This window comes from Bos javanicus, chromosome 13, assembly GCF_032452875.1.
Source record: "Bos javanicus breed banteng chromosome 13, ARS-OSU_banteng_1.0, whole genome shotgun sequence".
Classification (NCBI taxonomy): domain Eukaryota; kingdom Metazoa; phylum Chordata; class Mammalia; order Artiodactyla; family Bovidae; genus Bos; species Bos javanicus.
In genome coordinates, this window is record NC_083880.1 from 33,498,483 (window position 1) to 33,525,691 (window position 27,209).

Genomic DNA, 27,209 nt, shown 5'->3' on the forward strand with positions numbered 1-27,209 from the left:
CACCATACAAAATGCTGCACTGGATAACTCACAAGCTGGAATCAGGATTTCTGGGAGAAATAACCTCAGATATGCACATGATACCACTTTAATGGCAGAGAGTGAAGAGGAACTACAGAGCCTCTTGTTGAAGGTGAAAGAGGAGAGTGAAAAAGCTGGCTTAAAAGTCAACATTCACAAAACGAAGATCATGGTGTCCAGTCTTACCACTTCATGGCAAATAGATGGAGAAAAAGTGGAAACAGTAACAGATTTCATTTTCTTGGGCTCCAAAATCAATGTGGACTGCGACTACAGCCATGAAATTAAAAGACACTTGCTCCTTGGAAGAAAAGCTATGACAAACCTAGACAGCATATTAAAAAGCAGAGACATCTCTTTGCTGACAAAGGTCCATATAGTCAAAGCTATGGTTTTTCAGGTAGTCGTGTACAGGTATGAAAGTTGGACCATAAAGAAGGCTGAGCACTGAAGAACTGGTGCTTTCGAACTGTGGTGCTGGAGAAGACTCATGCGAGTCCCTTGGACTGCAAGGAGATCAAACCAGTCAATCCTAAAGGAAATCAACCCTGAATATTCATTGGAAGGACTGGTGCTGAAGCTGAAGCTTCAATACTTCAGCCCTGATGCGAAGAGCTGACTCATTGGAAGATCCTGATTCTGGGAAAGATTGAAGGCAAAAGTAGAAGGGGATGACAGAAGATGAGATGGTTGGATGGCATCATGTCTCAGTGGACATGAGTTTGAGCAAACTCAGGAGATAATGAAGGACAAGGAAGTGTGGCATGCTACAGTTCATAGTGTCAGTTCAAAGAGTTGGACATGACTTAGCAACTGAACAACAACTAATTTTCTTGTTCTAGAAAGCCCTACATATAATTTTTTTTTCCCCCAAACTTGGCTGGACTGCACTACCTGTGGGATCTTAGTTCCTGGACCAGGGATTGAACTGGAGCCTCCTACACTGGAAGCTCAGAGTCTTAACTGCTGGACCGCTGAGGAAGTCCCATCTGCCTATATAATTTTGAAAAGAAGTTCCAGGTGGCAATTTTCCCTAAGTCGTAATTATTCATGCCTGCACTTGTTTTTAATGGGTGTAAAAAAACTGATCATGTAAATTTATATGGTGAAAATGGTGAGATTTTACAAGACAATATTAACAAAGTTTTTAAAATCCTTAAAGAGATGGTGTTATGTAAATTGGAATGCCATGCCTATAATTATAATTCCCTTTGATATTTCTGGAATTTAAGCCCACAAATAAATACACTCAAATACTGAAACATATTAGGTAATATAATTTCTAGAGCATCTGTGTAACCTGTGGAAACAGGAGGCAGTTGGCATTACAAAGCGGACCAGTGAACAGATACATACAGAAACACATGCCTTCAGTGTTTTTTCTCAACCATAATTAGGAGATGAACAAATGGTCCATAAAATTTTTATTTTAGTATCTAAAATAGAGGATCCAATTCATTAAAACTTAAGTCTCTACTTAAAGAAAAATAAAGCACTCTTGAAAATGTACCTACATGTGATATGATTTATACTAAGCCCTAAACTAAATATCGTAATTCTTGGATTGTTAAAGATAGTTGAACTTAATGAAAATAACTCTGAATTTTTAAACCTGATAATGTGTACTAATATACCTGATATTCTCATTCTAACCAGGCGAACTTTGATAAAATAGATGAAACCTGAATGTCTTAATAACAAAATAAAGATACTAGAAAATTTAAAATATTTTTTTGTTTGAATAGGTAAATCCTTTTCATGGTTTGAATATCAAAGTTTAAATAGGAATACAGTGAAAAGTCCTTTCTATATCTTCTATCCACAGACTTCTCATAACTCAAGTTACTTTGTCCTACTTTAATATATGTACATGCTAGTACATTATTCTGTTCCATTTTTCTGCTTTTTTCATGGAACAAAAAAATCTTGGAAATCTTTTTTTTTTTTTTGGAAATCTTAATTTTAAAAAAAAAAGCATTTTTTTTTTTTTTTGGCTGTGTTGGGTCTTCATTCCTGTGTGGGCTTTTCTCTGGTTGCAGCAAGCAGGGGTTACTCTCTGGTTGTGGTGTGCAGGCTTCCCACTGCAGTGGCTTCTCTTGTTGCAGAGCATGGGCTCTAAGTCATGGGGGCTTCAGAAGTTGTGGTTCCCATGGTCTGGAGTACAGGCTCAATAGTTGTGGTGCACGGGCTCAGTTGCTTCACAGCATGTAGGATCTTCCCAGAACAGGGATTGAACCCGTGTCTCCTGCATCGGCAGGCAGATTCTTTACCATGCAGCCACCAAGGAAGCCCCAGAAATCTCAATATTAAAACACGAAGAACTTTTTGTTGTTGTTGTTAACAGCTACATAGTGGTCAAATGTATGGTTATATTGTAATTTAGTGTCTTGCTTATGGATATATTTAAGCTGTTTCAAGGATAAGAAATACCTTGTCATTTCTCATGTGTGGAACTACATATGTGGGCTAGATCCCTAGAGGTGAAATTGGAGGTTCAGAGTATGCATACATTTGTAATTTTGATAGACACTGCCAAATTCTTCTTTCTATATATTTCAGCCAAAGCAGTGGGGCCAGATATAATTTTATGCCTTTTTCATTTCATTCAGAAATGCACAAAGTGGGTTACCTATTAAAGAATAAGGAAGAAAGGACAAATTTATTCAGCAATTTAGAGTACGTTTTCACTCAAAAATACATTCAACAGAAATTTACTGTACATCTACTGCATGCCAAGTGCTTTTAGGCTTTTGGAGCTACCTACCTAAACAAATCAGACTCAAATCTCTGCCTCTGTGGAGCTTACATTTTGGAACTCTATGCTACTTCTTAAGACACAAGTTAAATGTCAATATCCTGAAAATGATCTGTTGAGATCCTGGGCACAGGCACCAGACGTATGCTACCAGTGTTATTTAAAACCGACTAGAGGCAATGTTGCATATGATTTCATAGCTTTCCATCAGGTCCTTTTAAACAACACACTTGGGCGAGAGCTCTTTTTATCTGACTCCATCTGCTGTTGGTAGTGATCAGCATACTGTGGGCACTGTTGTAGCATCTGAGATTAGGTTGTGAAATAGGAAGTGGAGTTATGTGCAGATCAGCAAGTGTGTGCAAACTGTTTAGTTCTATCTGAAGCTGAAACCACGGGTGTCCAACTCAGGCTTGGGGAACACGGAAGATAAGGTTATCAGCACATGCCCATCAGGGCACAGTTTCCCTTTTGCTGTCTGTCCCTGTTTTGATTCTATAAAGAGATCCCAGGGGTTTTATGGAAAACAGTGTCAGAAGCATACACCAGCAGTACTCTTGTCTGCTGAACAAGGGCATGCAAAATATTACTTGTTAGGAAGTAAGGGAGACAGAAAGGACAAATGATGCCAAGCAAAGTGGGTGTATTGTCCAGTGGATGGTCAGAGAAAGTATGGCCTCAGGCTTGTGCATGTTTTCTTTTTCCTTTCTTGGCTGTGCTGCAGGCATGTGAGATCTTAGTTCCTGGATCAGGGATTGCTCAGAGTCTTAACCACTGGACCTCCAGGAAGTCCTTTTCTTCCTAAAAGAAGATCTTAAAACTTTAGCTCCCCCATTAGATTTAATTTTATAAGAAGTCAGTAAACTACAGTTGTTAAAAGTCTTGCCAATATCCCACTGGGTTCTTTGCAGTCACTACAGGATAACTGGGAGTTCAGCTTGTGACGGGGAAGTCAGACACAACAGCATCTTCAAGCATGATGTGAAGAATACAAAGGAGCCAGTTCCAGAGACTGGCTCTTGAATCATACCCTGACCTTTTTTCTTTTGCTTGTTTTATTAAAATTTCATCTCTGCACCATAATAGACACAGTTGGTTAGTAACCAATGTTTTCTGCAGTCCGAATACATAGCAGTGATTTTTCTGTCCTTGAATCTTAGAAGGAGGCTTTGGACTCGCCAACATGCTCCTTTCACAGTTGAGGTCGAGAAGGGCGAAGTGACAATGGCATGAGCCAGGTCTCTCTCCCGATTCCCAGTTCAGCAGAACTCCCTCCACAGGCTCCCCAGGGAAACCTGTTATGCCTCCGACTTCCAGATTCCGTGCTGTCATCCTGCAAGCGCTGCAAGCTGGGGTGACTTTGGGCAATGACATCGTGGCCCTCACGGGGTTTGCACATGGCAGAAGCCTCCCTGGAGCCGCCCGCCCGCCCGCGGAATGTGCGCGCTGTTTTCGCACTCTGCCGGGTGGTCCCGGCGAAGGTCCGGGACCGGGTTGTGGACCAGGGTCTCCAGAGTTCCCTTCCGTCAGGTGAGGTCGCGAGGGGACTTCCTCCGATTTCTGGGCCCGGAAAGGCTGACCCTCGCCCGGCAGCGCTCCTAGCCGCACGAGAAAGGGGACAGGCGGGCCCACGCCCCCTTCTCCCCTGGGCCCCACTCCTGCCACCCCAGGGCTCGGGCCGTTTCCCTTCTGCCCTTCCCTCGTTTTCCCCACCGGCGTCTCCTCAACTTTTCCCACTTGGTGTTTAAAGGCGCCACCGCCCCCCTCCCTCGGCGAGCAGCTCGCGCGCCTGGTGCGATCCTCGGCCCCTCCCCCCGCCTCTCCCCTCCTCCTCCCGGATCCACGCCGCCCGCTCCCCTGGCGCCCGCCCGGCGGTCACGTGCGCCGCGCCCCGCCCCGTCACGTGGCCCCGCCCCGCCCCGCCCCGCCCCCGCGCCGGCGCGCTCCGACGTGCCCTGGAACTCACCCGCCCCCGGAGAGCCGCCTGCGGGGACGCGCCGGCCGCGGCCGCCGCTGAGTGAGCGCCCTTCAGGTTCGTCTGGGCGCCCCGCCGCCGCCAAGCAGGGCCAGGAGGGAGCCGCCCCCCCGCGAAGCCGCCGGGCCCTCGGTGAGGTTGGTGAGGAGAGGGGAGCCCGGGCGGAGGGCATGTCGGGGCGGCGCTGCACAAAGGCGCCCGGGGCCGGGGCTGCGGGGCCGGGGGAGGCGTGTGCTGGCGCGCGGCGACGCCGGGGTGCGCGAGGTGCGGCCGGCGGGGTCCGGGCGCCGGGCGGGCGCGGGGCGCCGGGCCGCTGCCTGCCGCTCGGCCGACGTGGGCGACGGGGTTTTAAATGGCTGGAAGTTGTGGCTCCTCTGCCCCCCGGGTTTCCTGACTTCCTGTGAGAGGGCAGTGCCCGCCGCCCCGCCCCCAGGAAGGAGGGTGGCGGGCTGTGTGTGTGTGTGTGTGTGTGTGTAAAAGGCTGGTGGTGCCGCCCTCCTTTCTGGCCTCCCGCCGGCGGCGAGCCCGCTCCTCAACTGCTGCAGGGGGTGCAACCCCCGCCCGCCCAGCAGCCCCGGGAGCCGATCTGGGGCTCCTCGAAGGCTATTGATCCCCCCAGACTGGGCATGGGGACTTCTGAAGCTTCTAGAGGTGCCCCGCCCCTGCTCAGTGGGCATCTGCTTCTTTCTAGCCCTTCTGCGAGGATTCTCCTCCACCGTTCTTAATTTCAGAGCACCCTCTGTGCTCTTCTCAGGTGTGTGTGAGTGTGTGTGTGTGTGGATTGTCTTCTAAGGATGACTGTCCTTGACGTGTGGCGTCTGAAGTTACCGCAGACCCTTTGACACGAAAAGGCCACAGGGTCATTCTCGAGGCGTGGTGATGTTTTCCTCCTGACGGCAGCCGCCGTTTTCCAGGCACTTGGGAAGGCGAGCATGTTCAAAGCGTGGCTGTATGAAAGTTCTGATGTGTCTCCAAGTGAAGTATTTGTTCTCGGGACAGGTTGTTAACATTCGTGTTGCTTTTTGGTTAATTAGAACATGGGAGGTAATTAAAAGAAAAGATTTGTTTACGTTATTTTGAGCTGTGCTGGGTCTTCGTTTGCTGTGCGCAGGCTTTTTCTCTAGTTGCGGGAAGCAGGGGCAACCGTTCGTTGTGGTGGGTGGTCTTCTCTTTGCTGTGGCTTCTCTTGTGTCCTCTGGGCTCTAGAGTGCGGGCTTTGGTAGTTGGGGCAGGTAGTTGTGTCTCAAGGGCTTAGTTGCTCCGCGGCCTGTAGGATCTTCTGGGACTAGGGATCGAACCCGTGTCACCTGTATTGCAAGGCGGATTCTTACCCACCAGACCTCCAGAGAAGCCCCGGTGGTGGATTTTTTGGAACATTGAGGTATGTGTTCCTAACAGGAGGTGAATACGGGGAGGAAGGAAGGAACTTTGAATGAAGAGTCCACTCGGGTTCTGATTAAGATTCTGCCGCTCAACTTCTGAAGGTGAGACCTTGGAAGACTCTGAATGTTACAGTGAAGGGTGGCTCAAAAACGTCCAGCTCCTGGCCGCGCCTCTTTCATACCCAGACGCTGGGAAATGGTGGCCTGGAGGTGGATCTATATCCAGTGTTCCTTACCTGATCCGCAGGAGGATGCCTGACAGGACAGGATGTCTTTTGTGTTATCTTTTGGTCGGAGTAGATGGTCTGGCTGCTGGGGCCAGTATTTATCTCTTTCTCTCTGTTTTAGACAATGCCTTGGAAATGTTTCTTAGCAGAGTTTGGCTTGACTCAGCCTCTAAAGATTTGACCCTGAGTGGGGCAACTGGAAGAACCTGAGGAGCTGGGCATGTCGGTGTGACCCCTGGTTGTAGGATGCTCTGCTGCTCTGGAAAGGGACTCTCTGGGGAAAATGAGTTAAATGAAGTCTAATGTACCATATTGCACGTGCATGCCCCAGTATGGGGTGGTAGGTTTCTGTTCCTACTTTATGGAGGACAGAAGTTGGAGAAGATTGCTAACGCACTGATTCTTGTGATGTGATGTGATGCCATCTGTAGAGTGGTTGTCCATATATAGTCAATATTTTACGTATCTTTAGTACTACACTAGTTGTGAGGCACAAGTGAAAATACGTAAATACTGCAGAAAAAACAGTGTATTATTTGTAGTCAACCATTTGGCAGTTCTTTCATTAATAAGAAAGTATCTGCAGAGTGCTTTTTTTACTAGGTTGACAGAAAATGTGTTTTACGAATGTAAAGTGCTTCAAGTGATGCAGTTGACAATTCTGAGAATAAAAGGGTAACAAACAGTTTAAGTTAATTAAGACAGTGAATACGATGCTGTGTAAAATTACTAAGTGGTAGCTTCCCTGATGGCTCAGCTGGTAAAGAATCTGCCTGCAATGTGGGAGACCTGGGTTTGATCCCTGGATTGGGAAGATCCCCTGGAGAAGGGAACGGCTACCCACTCCAGTATTCTGGCCTGGAGAATTCCACGGACTGTGTAGTCCAAAGGGTTGCAAAGAGTCAGACGTGACTGAGCGACTTTCACACTCACACACTCATTTTTGCGTATATGAGAAAACTGGTGCTAGGAAAAAGCAGTTTAAGGTAAATCTGCCTAAAGTGGACATTACAGTTTTGTAGTAGTGAGAGAGAAGAGTGAAATTAAACTTTTATCTTATATGGAATAGTTTTAGTTGTACTTGCAAACATGCATTGTTTTGTTGAATGAATCAAAAGTGAAAAGGCACGATGGTACCACATAGCATCATTGTGCTTCAAAATCATGCTCTTTTGAGGAACCAATTGGGCCGCTATCTTTGTGGTTTCTTTAATTGTTAACTGTTCTAATTGTGCCACATCCTCATTTTTGGATGGCTTTGCAGTGATTCAGCCATTTTCCTGTTTTATTGACTTAATATTTTGCAGTTTCAGTGTGCAGTTGACCAGTTTTTTAATTGAACTGAACTACCAGATCATGACCTCTCTAAGCACCTCTTGCCTTGATAATCTAGTGCTTCTCAAATTTTAGTGTTTGTGGGAATCACCTGAACTTCTTAAGCCCCATGTAATACCAGTGCTGCCAGGACCTCACACTAGTGCTGTCACGTGGAAATGTGATGCCAGTCACCTTTGTAATTCTCAAGTGTTTAGTACTCACACGATAAGTAAGGAAGTTACAAAGAAGCCATGAGATAAATCTTATTATCATTTTGTCTGTATGACAGCTTCAGACTCCCATGTGTGTTTTACACTTAGAGCACGCCTCAGTTTAGGTTAGCCACAAGTTACATGCTCAGTAGGCACATTCGCTTAGCAGTGGCTGCTGTGTTGAACAGTGGTGGTTCTGGAGTCTGCAGTCTAAATCACTGCTGTTCTAAGTGAGCTTTCAGATTGGCTGCATCAGCAACCCTTGGGAACTTGTTAGAAATGCACATTTTTGGGCCCCACCTCAAACCTACTCTCATTGGAATATCTGGGATTTCATTAATCTACAGCATATGACTATAGAATGCGTATGTGGTGTTTTGGATATGATCACATAACAGGAAAAATTCATTAGGGGAAAATTAAGGAATATGGTCATTATTGTCAGTATTGGTTCATGGAGTGTGATGAATATACTGTACTAATGTAAGATGTTTGCAGTCGGGGGAACAGTGTACAGGGTATATGGGAACTCTGTACTATCTTTGCAGTAAATCTGTGAAGCTAAAACTCATCTAAAAGAACGTGTTTTTAGTTGTTGTTGTTTCCACACCGTGTGGCATGTGGAATCTTAGTTCCCAGACACAGTGTTGAACCCGTGCCCCCTGCAGTGGACGCTCAGAGTCTTAACCACTGGCCCATCAGGGAAGTCCCAAGAATGTTTTTTTTTTAAAGCAGCTCTCCAGGTGATGCCGTCTTTCACTAAAAGTGAGACGCAGTGATCTGGATCACCAATATGACCTGCCCTACTACAGCTTGGGTGGCAGGATGGAGGCTACTATTAGGTCTCCTAGGGTAATAATAGTATTTTACTATTAAGAACTAAAACTTACAAAGCACTTAACATGTGCTAGGGATTATACCAAGTCCTTTGCGCATATTCACTTGTTTAACTTTCACAATATGTGATATATGCTATTAATCAGCTCCCTTTCACAAATGGAAAAAACGCTGAGGCTCAGAGAGGTTGGGTGCCTTGTCTGAGGTTACATAGCTAGCTAGAGGCAGAAACAGGGACATTTGACAAGGTGCTCATTTTAAAAGCAATCAGTTCAGTTGTGAGTGTTCTCTTTGAGTAAGTGCTAATTAATGTGAGTGTTTTGTATCATGCATTCCAGTTTACAAAGTACTTTTTCTCTTTCCATTTTCCTAAGGATCTTTTGAGGTATGTATTGCTTCTTTAGTTTTATAGATAGTTCAGGTGCTGAGGGCCTGTGAGTTGCTAAATGGCAAGCCCTGATTTAAATTTCAGTCCTTCAACCCTGAGTCCTGTGCTCCTTCACCACTGGAGAATTCAAACTGTTAATACGTTTTGAAGTTAGAGCAGTGTCTTTAAAAGTTAAGCTGAAAATTGCCTGTATGTTGCTGTGTATTACTAGTTTGTTTTAAAAAATAGTTTTATTGAGTTAAAATATACATACACTAAAATAAAAGTCAACAATAAAACGGCGTGAGCAGCGACATTGCTTAGCATTGTTCTAAGCAAAACAAGCCAGACATTGATGGTTATATACTGTATATGGTTGGTGCTTTTCTGTCTCCGTTTGGTTTCCTTGAGGAAGCTGTGATTAATGCGATGCTTTTTTATCATGCTTTATAGTTTACTAAGTACTTTTTCATGTTTTCTCTACCCATTCTCACAGGGATCTTCTGAAGTTTGTGTTGTTTCCTGTTTTACAGAGGGTTGAACCACAGTTGGTTTAGGCATTCACCACTTGATAGGCCTCTGGGTCATCTCCAGTTTCTGGCTGTTATGAATAAAGCTGTTACAGATGTTCATGTAAGGCCTTTGCAAGGACTTATGCTTTCATTTTTCTTGGATACATACCTAGAAGAGGAATTTCTAGATCATATATTAAATGTATGTTTAACTAAGAAATTGCCAAAGTGCTTTCCATGGTAGCGGTACTACTCTGCATTACCACCAGCAGTGAACGAGAGTTCCCAGTTGCTGGTATCCTTGCCCTGCAAAATATCCTTAATGTGTATTTAAAGCCATTCTGGTAGGGGCGTAGTGATACCTGGTGTGGTTTTTTTTTTCTTAATATTTATTTATTTTTGGCTGCTTCAGTGTTAGTTGTGGCAGGCATGGTCTTTGCTTGTGTTGCACAGGCGCCACAGCCCTGGGCTCAGTAGTTGCCATGCACCGGTCCTCTAGTTGAGGCTCTCAGGCTTAGTTGTCTGGTGGCACGTGGTATCTTAGTTTTCCCACCAGGGATTGAACCCGAGTCCCCTGCATTGGAAAGCAGATTCTTAACTACTTGACCTCCAGGGAAGTCCCTGATATCTGGTGGTTTTAATTTGCCTTATTAGAGTTTTGTTTAACAGCTTTATTGAGGTATAATTGCTGTAAAATAAACTGGACATATTTTAAGTGTGCATTTTGATGAGTTTTGACGTAGGAGTAGGCCTGTAAAATCATCACCATTTTCAGGATAGCAGACATACCCATCTCTCACCTCCTAATTTCCTTAAGCCCAAAGGTAATTCATTGCTTTTGTTCCCTGGTAACTATTTCTGTGTGTTTCTGATCTGCTTTCTGTCACTGTTTATTACTTTGTATTTTCTAGAATGTTATGTAGGTGTAATCATAGAGTATGTGCTCTTTCTTGTCTGGATTTTTTTCACTCAACAAAATTATCTTGAGATTCATCCAGTTTGTTGTGTATATCAGCATTTTGTTCCTTTTTATTATTGATTGATATCCCATCGTGTGGATATTACACAGTTACTTTATGTGGTCACCTGTTGGTGGTCATTGGGTTGCTTCCATTTAGGTGCTGTTACAAATAAACCACTGTATACATTCGTGGACAGGTCTTTATATGGACTTGTGTTTTTATCTTCTTTGGTAAATACCAAGGAGTAGAATCCCTGGGTCGTATGGTTGGTGTATATTTCAAGGTTTTAAGAATCTGCCCAACTTTTCCCAAAGTAGTTGTACTGTTCTACATCCCCACCAGCAGTATGTCAGAATTCTGGTTGCTCCACATTCTCAGAAATACTGGTATGGTCAGCCTTTTAATTTTAGTCATTCCAGTAGGTGTGTGATGTTATTTGTGTTTTTAATTTGCATTTTCCTAAGGAGTAAAGACTTCGGGCATCTTTTCATGGACTTCTTTACCATCTATAAATCCTCCTCCTTGGATATGAATACTTGTCCATTCCTATCTTTTGCCCCTTTTTTATTGGGTATTTGTCTTCTTGACTTCTACAGTTTTTGTGTATTCTATGTATGAGTTCTTTGTTGGAGATAAGTTTGTGTCTGAGATATTTGTGACTATGTTCATAAGGGATATTGGTCTGTAGTTTTTCTCTTTTATAACTTCTTTTTCTGGTTTTGGCATGAAGACACGCTGACTTCATAGAATGAGTTGGGATGTGTTCTCCGTCTGTTTCAATTTTCTGTAAGAAGTTTGTTTAGAGTTGGTATTGTTTTCCTTACACTTTGGTAAAATTCACCAGTGGAGCCATCTTGGCCAGGAGTTTTCTTTGTGGGAAGATTTTTATAGACAGATTCAGTTTATTTAATAAACATAGAATGATTTAGGTTATCTGTTTCTTAAGCAAGCTTTAGTAATTTGTCAAAGACATGTATCTGGTTCATCTAAATTGATGAATTTATTAGCATAAAGCTGTTTATAATGTTCTCTTATTTTCCTTTTAATGTCTTTAAGATCTATAGTTATATCCCTTGTTTCATTCTTAATGCTGGCTATTTGTGTTTTTTCTCTTTAGTCCTTGGTCAATTTGGCTAGAGGATTGTCAGTATTACTGATCTTTTTTGAAGAACCAGCTTCTGGTTTTCATTGATTTCCTCTAACATTTTTCTGTTTTCTTGTTTACTGATTTCTGCTCTGATCTTTATCATGTCCTTTCTTCTGCTTGCTTTGGGTTTAATTTGCTCTTCTTTAGTTTCTTAGAGTGCAAGCTTACATCACTGATGTGAGACATTTTTCTTTTCTGATTGTTGGCATTTGGTATATAAATTTTCTCTGAGCACTGCTATGGCTGCATCCCACAAACTCTGAGATGTCACCTTTTCATTTTCACCCAATTCATATCTCTTATTTGATTTCTTGTTCGACCTGTGGTTTATTTAGAAGTATGTTGTTGTGGAGTTTTCAGAGTATATTATTTATGTTATTCCAGTCCTTACAGATTTATTAAGATTTGTTTCATGGACTAGAATATAGTCAACAGAACATGTATGTTTATAAGAAACTACTGAACTAGCTGTACCATTTAGCATTCCCACTAGTACTGAATGTGTGTCCAGTTGTTGGTATCTTTGTCAGCCCTTGATATTGTCTTTGTTTTTAAAAAATAACTTTATTCTAATTGGTGGGTAGTATTACCTTGTTTTGATTTTAGTTTGCATAATTGGTTTTCTAATGTTTTGTAAAACAATTTAAATTTGAATGAGAAGAGTCATGTTTTTTGTTTTTCCTTCCAGTAGAGGACAGGAACTTGTAAGGCAGCAGTCCCTAACCTTTTGGGCATGAGGGGTTGGTTTCATGGAAGACAGCTTTTCCACAGACCTGAGCAGGGTGGTGGGGGCGGTGGTGTTCAGGCAGCAGCCTGAGCGATGGGAGCGGCTGGGCTGCACACCGGCTCCCGTCTGCGGCCTGGGCATTGGCAGCAGCAGCAGTTCATCACTGTCTGTGCTACAGAAGTGCTACTTTTCAGTTTTCTAAAAGGGTGAATGTTTATTTGCCTTTCAGTCTTTACTTTTTAAGAGGATTGAAAGCTGTGTGAGGATTGAAGTGATTTTTATAGTTTTGGGGTAGACTTGTATAAACTGATTTAAATTATATTCTCCATTTTACATTCCCACCAGCAGGGCACATGAATTCCAGTTTCTCCACCTCCTCACCTCCTTATTTCTGTTGTTATTTTTACACTAGCCACTCTCATGGATGTGGCATGGTGTCTCATTATGGCTTTGATTTGCATTTGATTTGCTTATTGGTCATGTGTGTATTTTCCTTGGAAAAATGTCTATTCAGGTCCTTTGCCTACCTGACTCTGCTTATTGCAATTTATTTTGAAGTAGATTGGCATAATTTAACCTTTATAATGAGTACTTTTTTCTTTTTTTTTTTAAAGTAAGTTATTGATGCCTGACTAGACCTTTGCAATGACCCCACCATAATAATCACTATATTTGTTTTTTTGTTTTGTGAGCTATATGTTTTTGTTTTTTAAGCATGGAATTAAGTTGAATGTAAATAGTCATTTCAGAGATTAGGAGGGTAATGTGTATAGTTGCAGAGGAATATCTGAGTTGGTCAGGGTGGGGTGGCAGTTAATGCTTGGGTAACCAGTGGAGTCCTGAAGTGAATGGAGTTTTTCTTCTAAAGTGAATTATTAGAGGATTAGAGGTCTTATAAAACTTAGTAAACACCAAGTTTATGATTTTCTCTTTAATATGTAACAACGATTAGTGACGTGAACTGAGACCCTGGGCAATGAATGGGTGCTCCCCAGAGGGAAATCAAGGTGTTACAACAAGCACAGTGGGTGGGATGCCGCAGAGGCAAGATGAAAATTATGTGAACTGTAAAAATGATAATTTCTTTTTTTTTTTAAGCTAGTTAGTTAATTTGGCTACGTGGTGATTGTGGCTTGCAGGGATTGAGCCCCGGGCCATGGCAGTGAAATCCTGGGATTGTAACCACTAGGCCACTGGGGAACTCCCTTAGCTGATTATTTTAGAAAGTTCTTAGTGAAAAATTAAAATGTGGGACTCAGGTGTTCAGAATCTAGGAGGAAGAATCCATAGACTGGAGTGCATGTAGAAGGGAGTGAGAGCTGAAAAATGTGGAAGCCGAATGTTGATCATAGTTCAGTTCAGCCGCTCAGTCGTGTCTGACTCTGCGACCCCATGAATCGCAGCACGCCAGGCCTCCCTGTCCATCACCAACTCCCGGAGTTCACCCAAACTCATGTCCATTGAGTCGGTGATGCCATCCAACCATCTCATCCTCTGTCGTCCCCTTCTCCTGCCACCCTCAATCTTTCCCAGCATCAGGGTCTTTTCAGAAGAGTCAGCTCTTCGCATGAGGTGGCCAAAGTATTGGAGTTTCAGCTTCAACATCAGTCCTTCCAATGAACACCCAGGACTGATCTCCTTTAGGATGGACTGATTGGATCTCCTTGCAGTCCAAGGGACTCTCAAGAGTCTTCTCCAACACCACAGCTCAAAAGCATCAATTCTTCTGTGCTCAGCTTTCTTTATAGTTCAACTCTCACATCCATACATAACCACTGGAAAAACCATAGCCTTGACTAGACGGATCTTTGTTGGTAAAGTAATATCTCTGCTTTTTAATATGCTGTCTAGGCTGGTCATAGAGGAGTGATTTTAAAGGTTCATGGGAAGCTACTATTGTATAGTTAGCGTTTGGTGACATAGACTACGAAGGAAAAGGAAGTTTAACCTGTTGCATCAAGCAAATATTCCTTTTGTTTTTTAGTCTTTTTAATAATTGAGTTTTTTTACCTTTAGACTATCCCTCGTGGTAGCCTATGTCATCCCATTAAAATTCTTCGTGTGTGAGTGAATCTGAAAGGATTAAAAGCCAGTTTAATGGTTTTTAATATGAAAGGGCTTGATCAGGACTGTTCAGTAGAGTACTGAATTTACAAATTTTTTGGGAATACAGTAGGCTCCTCATTTTCTGCTCTGTCATTTGGGTCAGTATTTATATTTCCATGTATAAGATGAGGTCACTTTAGAGTGGACCCAGAGCTATAACAACCACTGATAATGGAGAACTCGTAGTACCTCTTAAATGTAATTTGTGTTTTGATGAGAAAAGCATTGTATGAAAGTAAACAAGAGATGGAATGTAAATTTATTTAAAGTGGGGCAGCATAATGTAAGATATGTTCATAGGAATGTCAAGTACGCATGATACCACTTTTAGTTTGAGTTACAGTTTAAGAAGACAGTTCTCTAATGATAGGAAGCATTGAAATCAAGCACATAAAAGCCAGGTTGGGAGAATGTGTCACTACAGGCTCCAAGCTCATCTTGTATATTTCCTGCCCCAGCCCTTGAATCAGTTATTTCTCCAAAAAGCCTTGGTCCTTTTATTTGAAGAATGGTATTAGAGACCTGTGTGTGAGTGCTGTGTGTGCTTGTTGCTGCTAAGGTGTCATTTCTTCTGACAGCAGGATTCATGTGTGGTGTACTAAGCATATAGCCATATATCTGTAATACTTGTTTGTACAATCTGAATCTGTGGTAAACAAAGTGAGTTCACATTTCTGTTTCCAGGTCTAATCTGTTATCGCAGAATCATTCTAGCTTCCTCCCTTGCGTGTCTATAAATTCCAACATTGGGAAACTTGTATCCCACCATCTACATTCTCTATACTTAATTTTTCAATTCCAGTGTGTGTATGCGCGTAGCAGTATCAGAATTTTTAGTTCATACTCCCACAGGAGATGTTGTTTATGTGTTAGTTATATGCAGTTCCTTTGTGTTCTTATAAACTTGACTTATTTCCACAGTAAGTGACGTCAGCCTCTGCCGCCATTCCTGCTCTGTTCGGTGAGGTCATTCCATCCGTGTGTAATACTGCTTGACCATCGAGTCACACCTGCTTCCCTGCTGGGATCCCCTCAACCTCCTAAATGATTATTTAGAATTTGAAAACATTGGAGTACATGCTTGTGTTGTAAAGATGAATGGGTTTTGACAAGTGCATAACGTATTGTGTACACCATTACAGCATCATACAGAATAGTTTATTGACCTGAAGGAATCCGCAGTGCTTCACCTGTGGAACCCTCCCTCCCTGCCTCCCACCCCTAGCAATCACCGTCTCTGTGGTTTTGACTTTTCCAGACTGCCACACGATAGAATCATTCTATATGTTGCCTCTTCTGTCTATATATTTTTCTTTCACTTAACAAAATAAATCTGAGACTCACTTCTGTCTTCATAGCTCAATAGCTCTTTTCTTTTTATTACTGAATAGTAATGAAAGGTCCATCTAGTCAAGGCTATGGTTTTTCCTGTGGTCATGTATGAATGTGAGAGCTGGACTGTGAAGAAAGCTGAGCGCAGAAGAATTGATGCTTTTGAACTGGGGTGTTGGAGAGACTCTTGAGAGTCCCTTGGACTGCAAGGAGATCCAACCAGTCCATTCTGAAGGAGATCAGCCGTGTGTGTTCATTGGAAGGACTAATGTTGAAGCTGAAACTCCAATACTTTGGCCACCTCATGCGAAGAGCTGACTCTTCTGAAAAGACCCTGATGCTGGGAAAGATTGAGGGTGGCAGGAGAAGGGGACGACAGAGGATGAGATGGTTGGATGGCATCACCGACTCAATGGATATGAGTTTGGGTGAACTCCGGGAGTTGGTGATGGACAGGGAGGACTGGCGTGCTGTGGTTCATGGGGTCGCAAAGAGTCGGACACAACTGAGCGACTGAACTGACTGACTGAATAGTATTGTTTGGCTGTCTCACAGTCTATCCTTTCACCTTTTGAAAGACATTTTGATTGCTTCCAGTTTTGGGCAGCTGCTCTGAATATTTGCATGCAGGGCTTTTTGTAGAAATAAGATTTCATATCATCAACCTTGTTGCTAGATTGTATGGTAAGACAACATTCACTTGTGTAGAAACTATTAAATGACTTCCAAACTGCCTCCACCATTTTGCATCCCCACTAGCAGTGAGTGAAAGTTCCCATTGCTCTACATCCTTATCAGCATTTGGTGGTGTCAGTCTTTGGGATTTTAGCCATTCTAATAGTGGTACAGTGATATCTCATTGTTTCAGTTTGTTCCGTTTTCATTCCAGTCCCAAAGAAAGGCAATGCCAAAGAATGCTCAATCTACAGCACAGTTGCACTCATTTCACACGCTAGTAAAGTCATGCTCAAAATTCTCCAAGCCAGGCTTCAGCAATACGTGAACTGTGAACTTCCAGATGTTCAAGCTGGTTTTAGAAAAGGCAGAGGAACCACAGATCAAATTGCCAACATCCCTGGATCATTGAAAAAGCAAGAGAGTTCCAGAAAAACATTTATTTCTGCTTTATTGACTATGCCAAAGCCTTTGACTGTGTGGATCACAATAAACTGTGGAAAATTCTAAAAGAGATGGGACTACCAGACCACCTGACCTGCCTCTTGAGAAACCTATATGCAGGTCAGGAAGCACCAGTTAGAACTGGACATGGAACAACAGACTGGTTCCAAATAGGAAAAGGAGCACGTCAAGGCTGTATATTGTCACCCTGCTTATTTAACTTCTATGCAGAGTACATCATGAGAAACGCTGGACTGGAAGAAACACAAGCTGGAATCAAGATTGCCGGGAGAAATATCAATAACCTCAGATATGCAGATAACACCACCCTTATGGCAGAAAGTGAAGAGGAACTAAAAAGCCTCTTGCTGAAAGTGAAAGAGGAGAGTGAAAAAGTTGGCTTAAAGCTCAACATTCAGAAAACGAAGATCATGGCATCTGGTCCCATCACTTCATAGGAAATAGATGGGGAAACAGTGGGAACAGTGTCAGACTTTATTTTTGGGGCTCCAAAATCACTGCAGATGGTGATTGCAGCCATGAAATTAAAAGACGCTTACTCCTTGGAAGGAAAGTTATGACCAACCTAGATAGCATATTGAAAAGCAGAGACATTACTTTGCCAACAAAGGTCTGTCTAGTCAAGGCTATGGTTTTTCCAGTGGTCATGTATTGATGTGAGAGTTGGACTGTGAAGAAAGCTGAGTGCCGAAGAATTGATGCTTTTGAACTGTGGTGTTGGAGAAGACTCTTGCGAGTCCCTTGGACTGCAAGGAGATCCAACCAGTCCATTCTGAAGGAGATCAGCCCTGGGATTTCTTTGGAAGGAATGATGCTAAAGCTGAAACTCCAGTACTTTGGCCACCTCATGCGAAGAGTTGACTCATTGGAAAAGACTGATGCTGGGAGGGATTGGGGGCAGGAGGAGAAGGGGATGACAGAGGATGAGATGGCTGGATGGCATCACTGACTAGATGGACGTGAGTCTGAGTGAACTCCAGGAGTTGGTGATGGACAGGGAGGCCTGGCGTGCTGCAATTCATGGGGTTGCAAAGAGTCGGACACGACTGAGCGACTGAACTGAACTGAATGACACAAAGTTGAGTATTTTTTCATGTGCTTATATTCTTTCATGATGTGTCTTTTCAGATTGTTTTCCATTAAAAAAGTTGGTTCTTTTGTTGAGTTTTAAGAGTTCTCTGTGTGTTCTGGATAAAAGCCCTTCATCAGACATCTATTTTACAGATATTTTCTCCTTGTCTCTGGTTCATGTTTTCATTTTCTGTATCTTTCACAAAGCAGGAATTTGTAATTTTAAGAAGGTCCTCTTTAATTTTCTCTTTCATGAATTATGCATTTGGAGGTGCATTTAAAAATTCATCATCAAACCCAAGGTCATATTACTTCCTTTTAAAATTGGAATATTTTTGAGACTTCCCTCCTCTTCCAGTGGTTAAGAATCTGCCTTGCAATGCAGGGGTCAGGGGCTCAATTCCTGGTTGGGGAACTGAGATCCCACTTACCACAGAGCAGCCAAACCTGAGCCCTGCAATTTAGAGAGTCCATGCCCAGCAATGGCAAGGTCCTGTATGATGCATCAAAGATCTGTGCTGCAACTACGACCCAAATCAGCCAAATAAATGAATATCTAAAAAATAAATTGGAATATTTTCGCACTCTCATAACAATCCAAGAAAAATTCTTAGGTCCCCCTCTTTTCTGACTAAAGGAGGACTTCCTGGCATAGATCTTTCTGAAATACTACATGCAAGTATCACTTTTATTAAAAGATGCTTGCTTTCTGAAATACTTCTTTTGTTGTTTCCTCTTTTTGTATTTAAATCTGGTTTTGAATTTCCTTTATCAGTTTATGCTTGACTGTGTTTTCTATTGCTTTCCAGTTAACTGATTATTTCCTGTATCCCTCCTATTTTTACTGTTTCTTTTTTTTTTTTTTTTTACTGTTTCTTTATGACCAGAATAGTTTATGACAACGAATCAGTATATTTTGCTTGTCTTCTTTAGGCCTAAAGAAATACCTTATATCCTATACATTTTTATTCTTGGAAAACAGGGATTGCACATTCAGAAGAAACCTTAGTATCCCTATCATGGCCTATAGTTTCTTGTTAAGTGAATGATCTAGAGAACTATTCGGTGAAATACTTTCTTATTCTGGAACTTATGCTGGAGTTGTTTTAAACTTTTTTGTTGTGCTCATTAAGGTCTATTTGATTTCTTTAGTAGAGGCCTATTCAGGGAGTGTTAAACAAGTACTTGTAAAGCTGCTGGAGGACTTTATGTCAAGAATTGGTACTTAAATTGCGATATTTTTAAGTGGATTGATACATATGTGAGGCTGTATTAGGATTTTGTTGTTCATGGTATTAAAATTGTTAAATATTTAGTACATATATGTATCAAACTTAAATTTGGATATTTGGTCTTAAATTTGGTCATTAATTATGGATACATTTGTCACAGTCCTCTTGAGACTTTGTTTACTTGTTTACTTCCTGTTGTACCAGGTAATGATCTCATTCTGTGAGATGTAGTTGATTAAAGCAGATGTCCAGGGGGAGGAAGATAGCATTTGCTGAGCTGTGTAATTTGTGCTCGGAAAGAAATGAGAAAAATTGTAGACAGAAAGGAGGAGGCCATTAAGAGTTTAAAATAGCAAGGTAGAAATGTATCTGATTTGGTGGGGAGCGAAGTAAAAGCTCTAAACAGTTGTGTGTCTGTTCTTACTGAAATAGCAGAAGGTCCATGGGTAAGAAGTGCTTCATGCTGCAAAGAGAAGCAGTGGTTGTTACTGGACAGTAGACATGCAGAGCTCTATCCTAATGGTTGGGTTCTTAGTAGTTGTGTGTGTGTGTGTGTGATGAAAAAGGGTAGAGGAGTGTGGTGATGGATGTTGAACATATTTCAGTAAGTGGAGTGTTGTGTTTAAGAGGGTGATGGTGTTAAATGAGTAAGCATGCTAACCAAAATACTTGAGAGGTTAAGATAGCAGGATAAACAGTAGTATGTAATAGGGCTTCCCAGGTGGCTCAGTGGAAAGGAATCTGCCTCCGGTGCAGGAGATGGGAGTTCAGTCCCTGGGTCAGGAAGATCCCCTGGAGGAGGAAATGACAGCTCACTCCAGTATTCTTGCCTGGCACATCCCATGGACAGAGGAGCCTGGCGGCCTATAGTCGGTAGGTTGCAAAGAGTTGGACCCAACTTAGGGACTAAACAACAGCAACAAGTAACCTAAAGGGAAAGGAATTTGAAAAAGAATATGTGTGTGTGTGTGTGTGTGTGTGTGTGTGTGTGTGTGTGTGTAACTGAATCTCTGTGCTGTACACCTGAAACTTGCACTATATTGTAAATCAGCTATGATTCAATACAAAATAAAAAAGAATCCATAGTTTGGGGAATAGAGGAAGAAGCAAACCAAAATTAAGACCATAAACATCTGTTTTAATACAGCTTACGTTTTTAAATAAAAATAGGAGCATGAGTTATCCATGTATTTGCAGATCAGTTGCCCTTAGATCTCAGTTTTTAGAGTGTGTGTGTGCTGTGTGGTGGCATACTGTTGTTCAGTGGCAAAGTTGTGTCTGACTCTTTGTGGCCTGCTAGGTCCCTCTGTCCATGGGATTTCCCAGGCAAGAATACTGGAGTGGGTTGCCATTTCCTATTCCAGGGGAAGTATTTTAGAGCCATCCCACAATTTTATTTGTACATATAGTTTTTAATAGGGCTTTTCTCTTCATATTTGTTATGTCCAACTTTTCTTAGACCTTGGATTGCAATATATAATTCCTGCGATATGACTTTCTAGAAGTTTATTATTTTAGTCGTCTCAGGGGCTTCCCACTTCACCCCTCACCCCTATTCCCTTGTAGCTCAGTTGGTAAAAAATCTGCCTGCAGTGCAGGAGACCCAGGTTCAGTCCCTGGGTTGGGAAGATCCCCTGGAGGAGGAGATGACAACCCACTCCAGTATCCTTGCCTGGAAAATCTCAGGGACAGAGGAGCCTGGTGGGCTGCAGTCCATGGGGTTGCAAAGAGTCCGGCATGACTGAGCAACTAACGCTTGCTTACTTACTGTCTCAGTTCCTGTTATTCGCCTCCTCTCCCTCGCGCCCCCCGCCCCGTGCCCTCTGGCTCCTGTCACCTGCCTTGTGTCTACCTACCTGTTCTGTCTGCGGTCTTTGAACTGCTTCTCCATCTTCCTCCACCCTGCAGTTCTCATTTCCTTTACAGTAATGAAAGCTTGAGTCTGGGCGTCCCATGCTGAGTGTAGTGAAACTGCCTTATGTTCTCCCTGACTCCTCCTCCTCCTCCTCCTTATCTGTGTGCGGTCAGTGGGGCAGCTGTGGTGGCAGGGCCGCCTCTCTCTGCCCCTCGCCCCTCCCCTTGCAGTTTACTCCTTATTCTTTTTGCTTCCTTTGCTCCTTTCCTGCGGATCAGTGTCTGACCAGCTCTGGTTCATCTGGGCGCCCCTAGCCTTCTGTGGATTCCCTTATTTGTTCATTATCTTCAAAGGTGTTTCTTAAATTGTTACTTCCTGGAAAGTAACAAATTGCCTGAGGGTAAGTATTTCAGTGTGGAATTTTGAAAAGCTGTAGTGAAAACCTTTTCTGTAGGTAAAAGGATTAACGCTCCTGGTGACTAATGTTCTGGTAATGCTTGAAAGTAAAGGCGGAATGATTGGAAGCTTAGAATTTCTATTTACCGTGTCAGGAAGGACTGGGTGGATTTGGCAAGGTAGTTTCTGGCGGGGTAGATTCTGGATGTGGTGAAGTTTTGGGTGCCTGTTGGAACACCCCAGTGGATCTGGCGGTTGTGTCCTAGTTGTCTTTAATCTAGAAGACTCCCTCATTTCATGAAACTGTTTAAAGCATTCAGGTGTGTTTCTCATAGAATGTCTCACATCCCGGATTTATTCAATTTTTATAAAAGTTGTTTCTCATGTTAACAACTTTTAACATGAGAAACATGTTAAATTTTAAAAAGTCATTTCTGTCAGGATAACAAAGGTGGAAATGAAGTTGAAGCAAAGTGGAAATAAAGTAGGAGGGGCAGTGGTGAAGTATACTTGTGTTTTTATGTGTTTGGAGGGTGTTGCTGGACACAGCCCTGATGTGCAGAATTGTTGGTGTTCCTTATAGCTGTTGTAAAAACAGTCATGCACTGCCAGTAGCATCGCCTTCCTTAGTCTTCTTTCAGCAATCCTGGTTAAAATTAATGAAATTTATTTTTTTTTATAGGTTTAAATGTAATGCTGGATGTTTAGTTCTTCTAAGGTACGTTTCTTATTTTTACTATTTTTTGAAACAGCATTACTCTATTAAATTCATTATCCAAGTAATTTGTTTCTACAAAGTAAATTTGAGTTGCAGAAATTGTGTGACTAGTTATCACCTGGGCTTTATCTGTTTTGGAGGAGGATGTTCTCAGGGTGTGGTGGTTATGGCACATACTGCATCAATAATGCCGTGCCCAGTACTTGGGTGCTGAGGAAAATTGGTAGGCCGTTGTGGGACCTTGTGTAAACATTTCTGGTGTAGTCAAGAGTTACTCAGGTTTGCCTGAGAATTCTCGAGTATTGGGCTGAGTGTGTTTTCCTGGGGCTGCTGTATCAAACAAAGTGCTGCAAACTGTGGACTTAAACTACAGAAACTTGGGTCATTTCCTAGGGGTCCAGTGGTGAGGGCTCTGTGCTCCCACTGCAGGGTGTGTGGGTTCAATCCCTGGTCGAGGAACTGAGATCCTGCATGCTGTGTGGCGCGGTCAAAAACACCACCAAAAAAACCGGAAATGTGTCTACTTGTTTTGGAGCCGGAGGACTAAGTACCCCAGGGAGAATGCTTCCTCGCCTGTACCAGCCTCTGGCGCCTGCTGGCAGTCCTTGGTGTTCCTTAACTTGTAGCTGCTTCATCCCCAAGTTCTGCCTCTATCTACACGTGGTCATCTTCCTTTGTGTGTCTCCTCTCCTTATCTCCCCTCTTCCCTCCTTAGAAACACATTGGATTTTAGAAAAAATAGAGAAAGTGAAGTCACTCAGTTGTGTGCAACTCTTTGTGACCCCATGGACCATAGCCTACCAGGGTCCTCCGTCCATGGAATTTTCCAGGCAATAGTACTGGAGCGGGTTGCCATTTCTTTCTCCAGGGGATCTTCCCAACCCAGGGATTGAACCCGGGTCTCCTGCGTTGCAGGCAATCGCTTTACCATCTGAGCAACTGGGGAAGCCCATTGGATTTTGGGCCCACCCTAATCAGCACAACTCATCTGAGATTGACTGTATCTGCCAAGACCCTATGTCCAAGTATAGTCACATTCACAGGTCCTGTGTTAGGACTTAGACGTACCTTCTTGGGAAACCGCCTTCATCCCACAGTGGTTGGGGCCTGACTTGAATTGAGCAAAATTGAGCTCCTGTGATCATTTTGAAGCCTAAATGCTGTGTTTTACAAGGTACTAAAATATTTGAAATTGGTATAGAAATAAAAGTGAATCCTAGATTTCTTAAGCCAGGTTAGGTCTGTTTCTAGTAGATTTTGAGTGGTGTGTATATAATTTATTTTTGACATTTACAACTAAAAAGATTGGATATTTGTTGGAGTTTGTGGAATTCAGCTTAATGAGGATTGTGGTCCTCCTAGGGGGGTTGTAAGAGGAAACAAAAGTAAATTAGCAGTTTATTTCTTCTGTGTATTTTGCCTAAAAATAATTGGTGTTTTTTTCCCATTAGTACTAGGAAATTAAACTTACATATTTGGATCACTTTTTTTTTAAAAGCTCAGTCATACCCTTGATCATTTTAGAAAATAGAGAATTTTCGAGAATTCATTGAATGGCATTGAGGATCATTGAAATTGTAGCTTCAGCTTCAAAGAGGGTTTTAGGTGAGACACACAGTGAACCTGGCTTAATGCCTGGCCCTTGGTCAGTGCCTAACATGTATCATTGTTAGTGAGCCTTTCTGAGAGAGAGAAGGAGGTGTGAGCAGTCAGGAAGAGAAGGAGAGTTCCTCTCACCTCTTATTTTTGATAGTCGTATGTCTGACTGGTTAGCGTATTTGCCATTTCAGTCATTGGTTTGGCTTTGGTCATAAATGATTGAAAAATGTAGATTTCCTTTAGAATGAGAGCATTTTTACTTCAGGGTGGTAAATACAGTATTAGGCACAGGTTTAGTTTCTAGATTTGAGATTTGAAGGTATTGTTCTTTATCATGTGATGCTTGTGAATGAATATTAAAAATCCAGACCAGATTAACTTTTTTCTGTATTCTCTTCCCCAGTTAAATAAAAACAGCTGCAGTGATCCACAAAGCCACAATGTGGCCAAGCGTCCTTTCTGGGAGGTGAATATTGCTGAGTGAAGATGGCTGACAGAGGCGGGAAGGCTCTTCCAGGGCCAGTGTACATCGAGGTGGAGTATGATTACGAGTACGAAGCGAAGGACAGGAAGATTGTGATAAAGCAAGGGGAGCGGTACCTCCTGGTGAAGAAGACCAATGACGACTGGTGGCAGGTCAAGCCAGACGAGAGTTCCAAAGCGTTCTACGTGCCGGCCCAGTACGTGAAAGAGGTGGGCCGCCGAGCCCTGATGCCGCCGGTGAAGCCGGCCGCGGGGCTGCCGAACCACTCTGTGAAGACGGCGCAGAGTCTCCACCTCCAGAGGTCTTCGGAGAATGTGAACAGGTTGCCCGAGCTGTCAAGCTTTGGGAAGACATCCTCGTCTTCTGTTCAAGGAACAGGTCTTGTTCGTGATGCCAATCAGAATTTTGGGCCCACTTACATTCCAGGTCAGACCATCAACCTCAGCCTGGACCTGACCCACAATAATGGAAAACTCAACAGTGACTCACATTCTCCCAAAGTTCCTGGCCAGAATAGGACACGCTTATTTGGTCACTTTCCCGGTCCGGAGTTCTTGGAGGTAGAGAAACCTGGCTTCCCCCAGGAACAGTCTTGTGATTCAGCGGGAGAAGGCTCAGAACGGATCCAGCAGGATTCGGAGTCTGGCGATGAGCTGAGCAGCAGCTCCACTGAGCAGATAAGGGTAAGACCGACTGACAGGTGGTGATGGAACACTTGTGCCACCTGCAGAACCATTTGATTATAGGTGTTATTATCTTTACAAATTTACTTTATCAAAGTATGGTGGTGTTAATTTCTGGTGTACAGCCGAGTAATTCATGTATACATATATTTTTTTTTCATATTTTTTCCATTTTGTTTACTACAGGATATTGAATATAGCTCCCAGTGCTATACAGTGGGACCTTGTTTTTTACAAATTCTTTATTATAGGTGTTATTTTAATTAAAATCTTTGTAAGACTTAAGAATTGTTTTGCTTTATGTTCAGAGTACATAGGCTTTTTTTTTAAACTTTATTTTCAGAGTACTTTTTTTTATTTCAAAGTATTTTTTTTTACTTTATTTTTAAATTTTACTTTATTTTCAGAGTACGTAGGTTTATCCAGAGAGAGAGAGAGAGAACATGTGAAATAACTTTTTGGCTGATGGAGGTTCACTTTAAGGTTTCCCTAAGTATTCCTGTTCCTCTGTAGGACTAGAACTGCCCCAAGTTTGGACACTTTTCTTTTACTAGAAAATTTTTGTTTTCTGACTGCACTTACTCTGACTGGTTTTTACTAAGTCTTCAAGTAATAATGAAAGTAAGGGAAAATGTCATAGGAATACTAACTCTTGTTGTTTGAAACTTGTTTATTAATTTGGAATATTTTAAAAATACAAAAATATATATATAGAGAGAGCGAGCGAGCTTACACACTTTTATCTGTTCAAGCACTTTTGTGTCTTAAGTGTCTTGGAAAAAATTTTGTATCTATGGTTTGATTCCCCCCCGTGCCCCGCCCTCTTGAGTGTTGTTTGAGATTAGTTTGTGCCAGTTTGTCAAGTAAAGTGAAGTAATTTTAAAAGCATGCATGAAATTGAAACCTGAATGTATTTAGAAAAGTTTAATATTAAGTGAATTTGATAAGTTTTGGGCCTAAATCTCTGTTGTAAGATCTCATCAAATTAAGTCAGTGAGTAATTGTGAGGCTGCTCTTCAGTGTGGTCTGATTGTAATGAAACTAGTATGTTCTTTTTCTTTTATAGGCTTTAATTTTTCTCATGACGTTTTGAATGGAGATAGGAAAAAGGGAAGGTTCTCTAGAAAATCTTGTGATGCTTGAGGCCAAGGCAGTTTCATGAAGAGTGCTGCCAACTTATCATCATTTGCCTTAGTCTTTTCTTCAGTCCTTTTGTGATACTTTGATGTAGAATATACAGCGTGTTCTGGAACTTTTCTGTACATGACTCCTTATTGTACCAGTTGCACTTGGGAAAGGCATGTGTTATCTTCTCCATCTGGCCATCACCACTGTTTCACACTTGAACTTACGCTTTGTGTGTGGGCACACTAGAAGCCCTCTGTTCTTTTCATTGTGCTCATCTTAAATTCACTGTGTAGGTCATGCCTCCTGATCTCTCATGGACTGTTTGGAAATCCTATTAGATTTCTCTAGCCAGACCCTGTCCTAACTCTTCATGGCAGTTGTTTCAAATCTTTTCCATTTTATTCAGTTCTCTGATTCACCTGCTTTTCCCTGTTCTCTTACCAGAGAGTCTTTCCTCCTATATCACAGCAGGAATGTAAGCCTTGGAATGGGAACTGCTTCTGTTTGGGAATGCGTGCCCAGCAGTTAATTGAACTGACTTTAGATTTGAATCTGGATCCATCTCTCTCTCTCTCTCTTTTTTTTTAAAAAACTTTACAATATTGTATTGGTTTTGCCATACATCAGCATGAATCCGCCATGGGTGTACACGTGTTCCCCATCCTGAACCCCCGTCCCATCTCCTTCCCCATCCCATCCCTCTGGGTCATCCCAGTGCACCAGCCCCGAGCATCCTATATCATGCATCGAACCTGGACTGGCGATTTATTTCACATATGATATTATACATGTTTCAATGCTATTCTCCCAAATCATCCCACCCCCGCCCTCTCCCATAGAGTCTATAGTCTATAACACTGTTCTACACATCTGTGTCTCTTTTGCTGTCTTGCATACAGGGTTATCGTTACCATCTTTCTAAATTCCATGTATATGCGTTAGTATACTATATTGGTGTTTTTCTTTCTGGTTTACTTCACTCTGCATATCTCTTACCAGCTGAGTGATGATTGGGGAAAATTGC

At 42.4% G+C, this 27,209-nt stretch overlaps 1 protein-coding gene across 14 annotated transcripts in view; it reads left to right on the forward strand.

Moving 5' to 3' along the window:
* Window positions 1-4,750: 4,750 nt before the first annotated feature.
* ARHGAP12 (Rho GTPase activating protein 12) overlaps window positions 4,751-27,209 on the forward strand; it is a 118,096-nt gene continuing 95,637 nt past the window's right edge. For 7 of the 14 annotated variants that reach the window (XM_061436190.1, XM_061436197.1, XM_061436196.1 and 4 more), the window contains exons 1-3: window positions 4,796-4,883; window positions 22,256-22,291; window positions 24,294-25,057. In XM_061436190.1, coding sequence (XP_061292174.1) covers window positions 24,377-25,057 — 681 coding nt within the window. In that variant the 5' untranslated portion in view covers window positions 4,796-4,883; window positions 22,256-22,291; window positions 24,294-24,376. Of the gene's footprint in view, window positions 4,889-22,255; window positions 22,292-23,146; window positions 23,466-24,293; window positions 25,058-27,209 lie in introns of those variants that run through there. The other 7 variants (XM_061436191.1, XM_061436203.1, XM_061436193.1 and 4 more) reach the window with 5 other exon arrangements.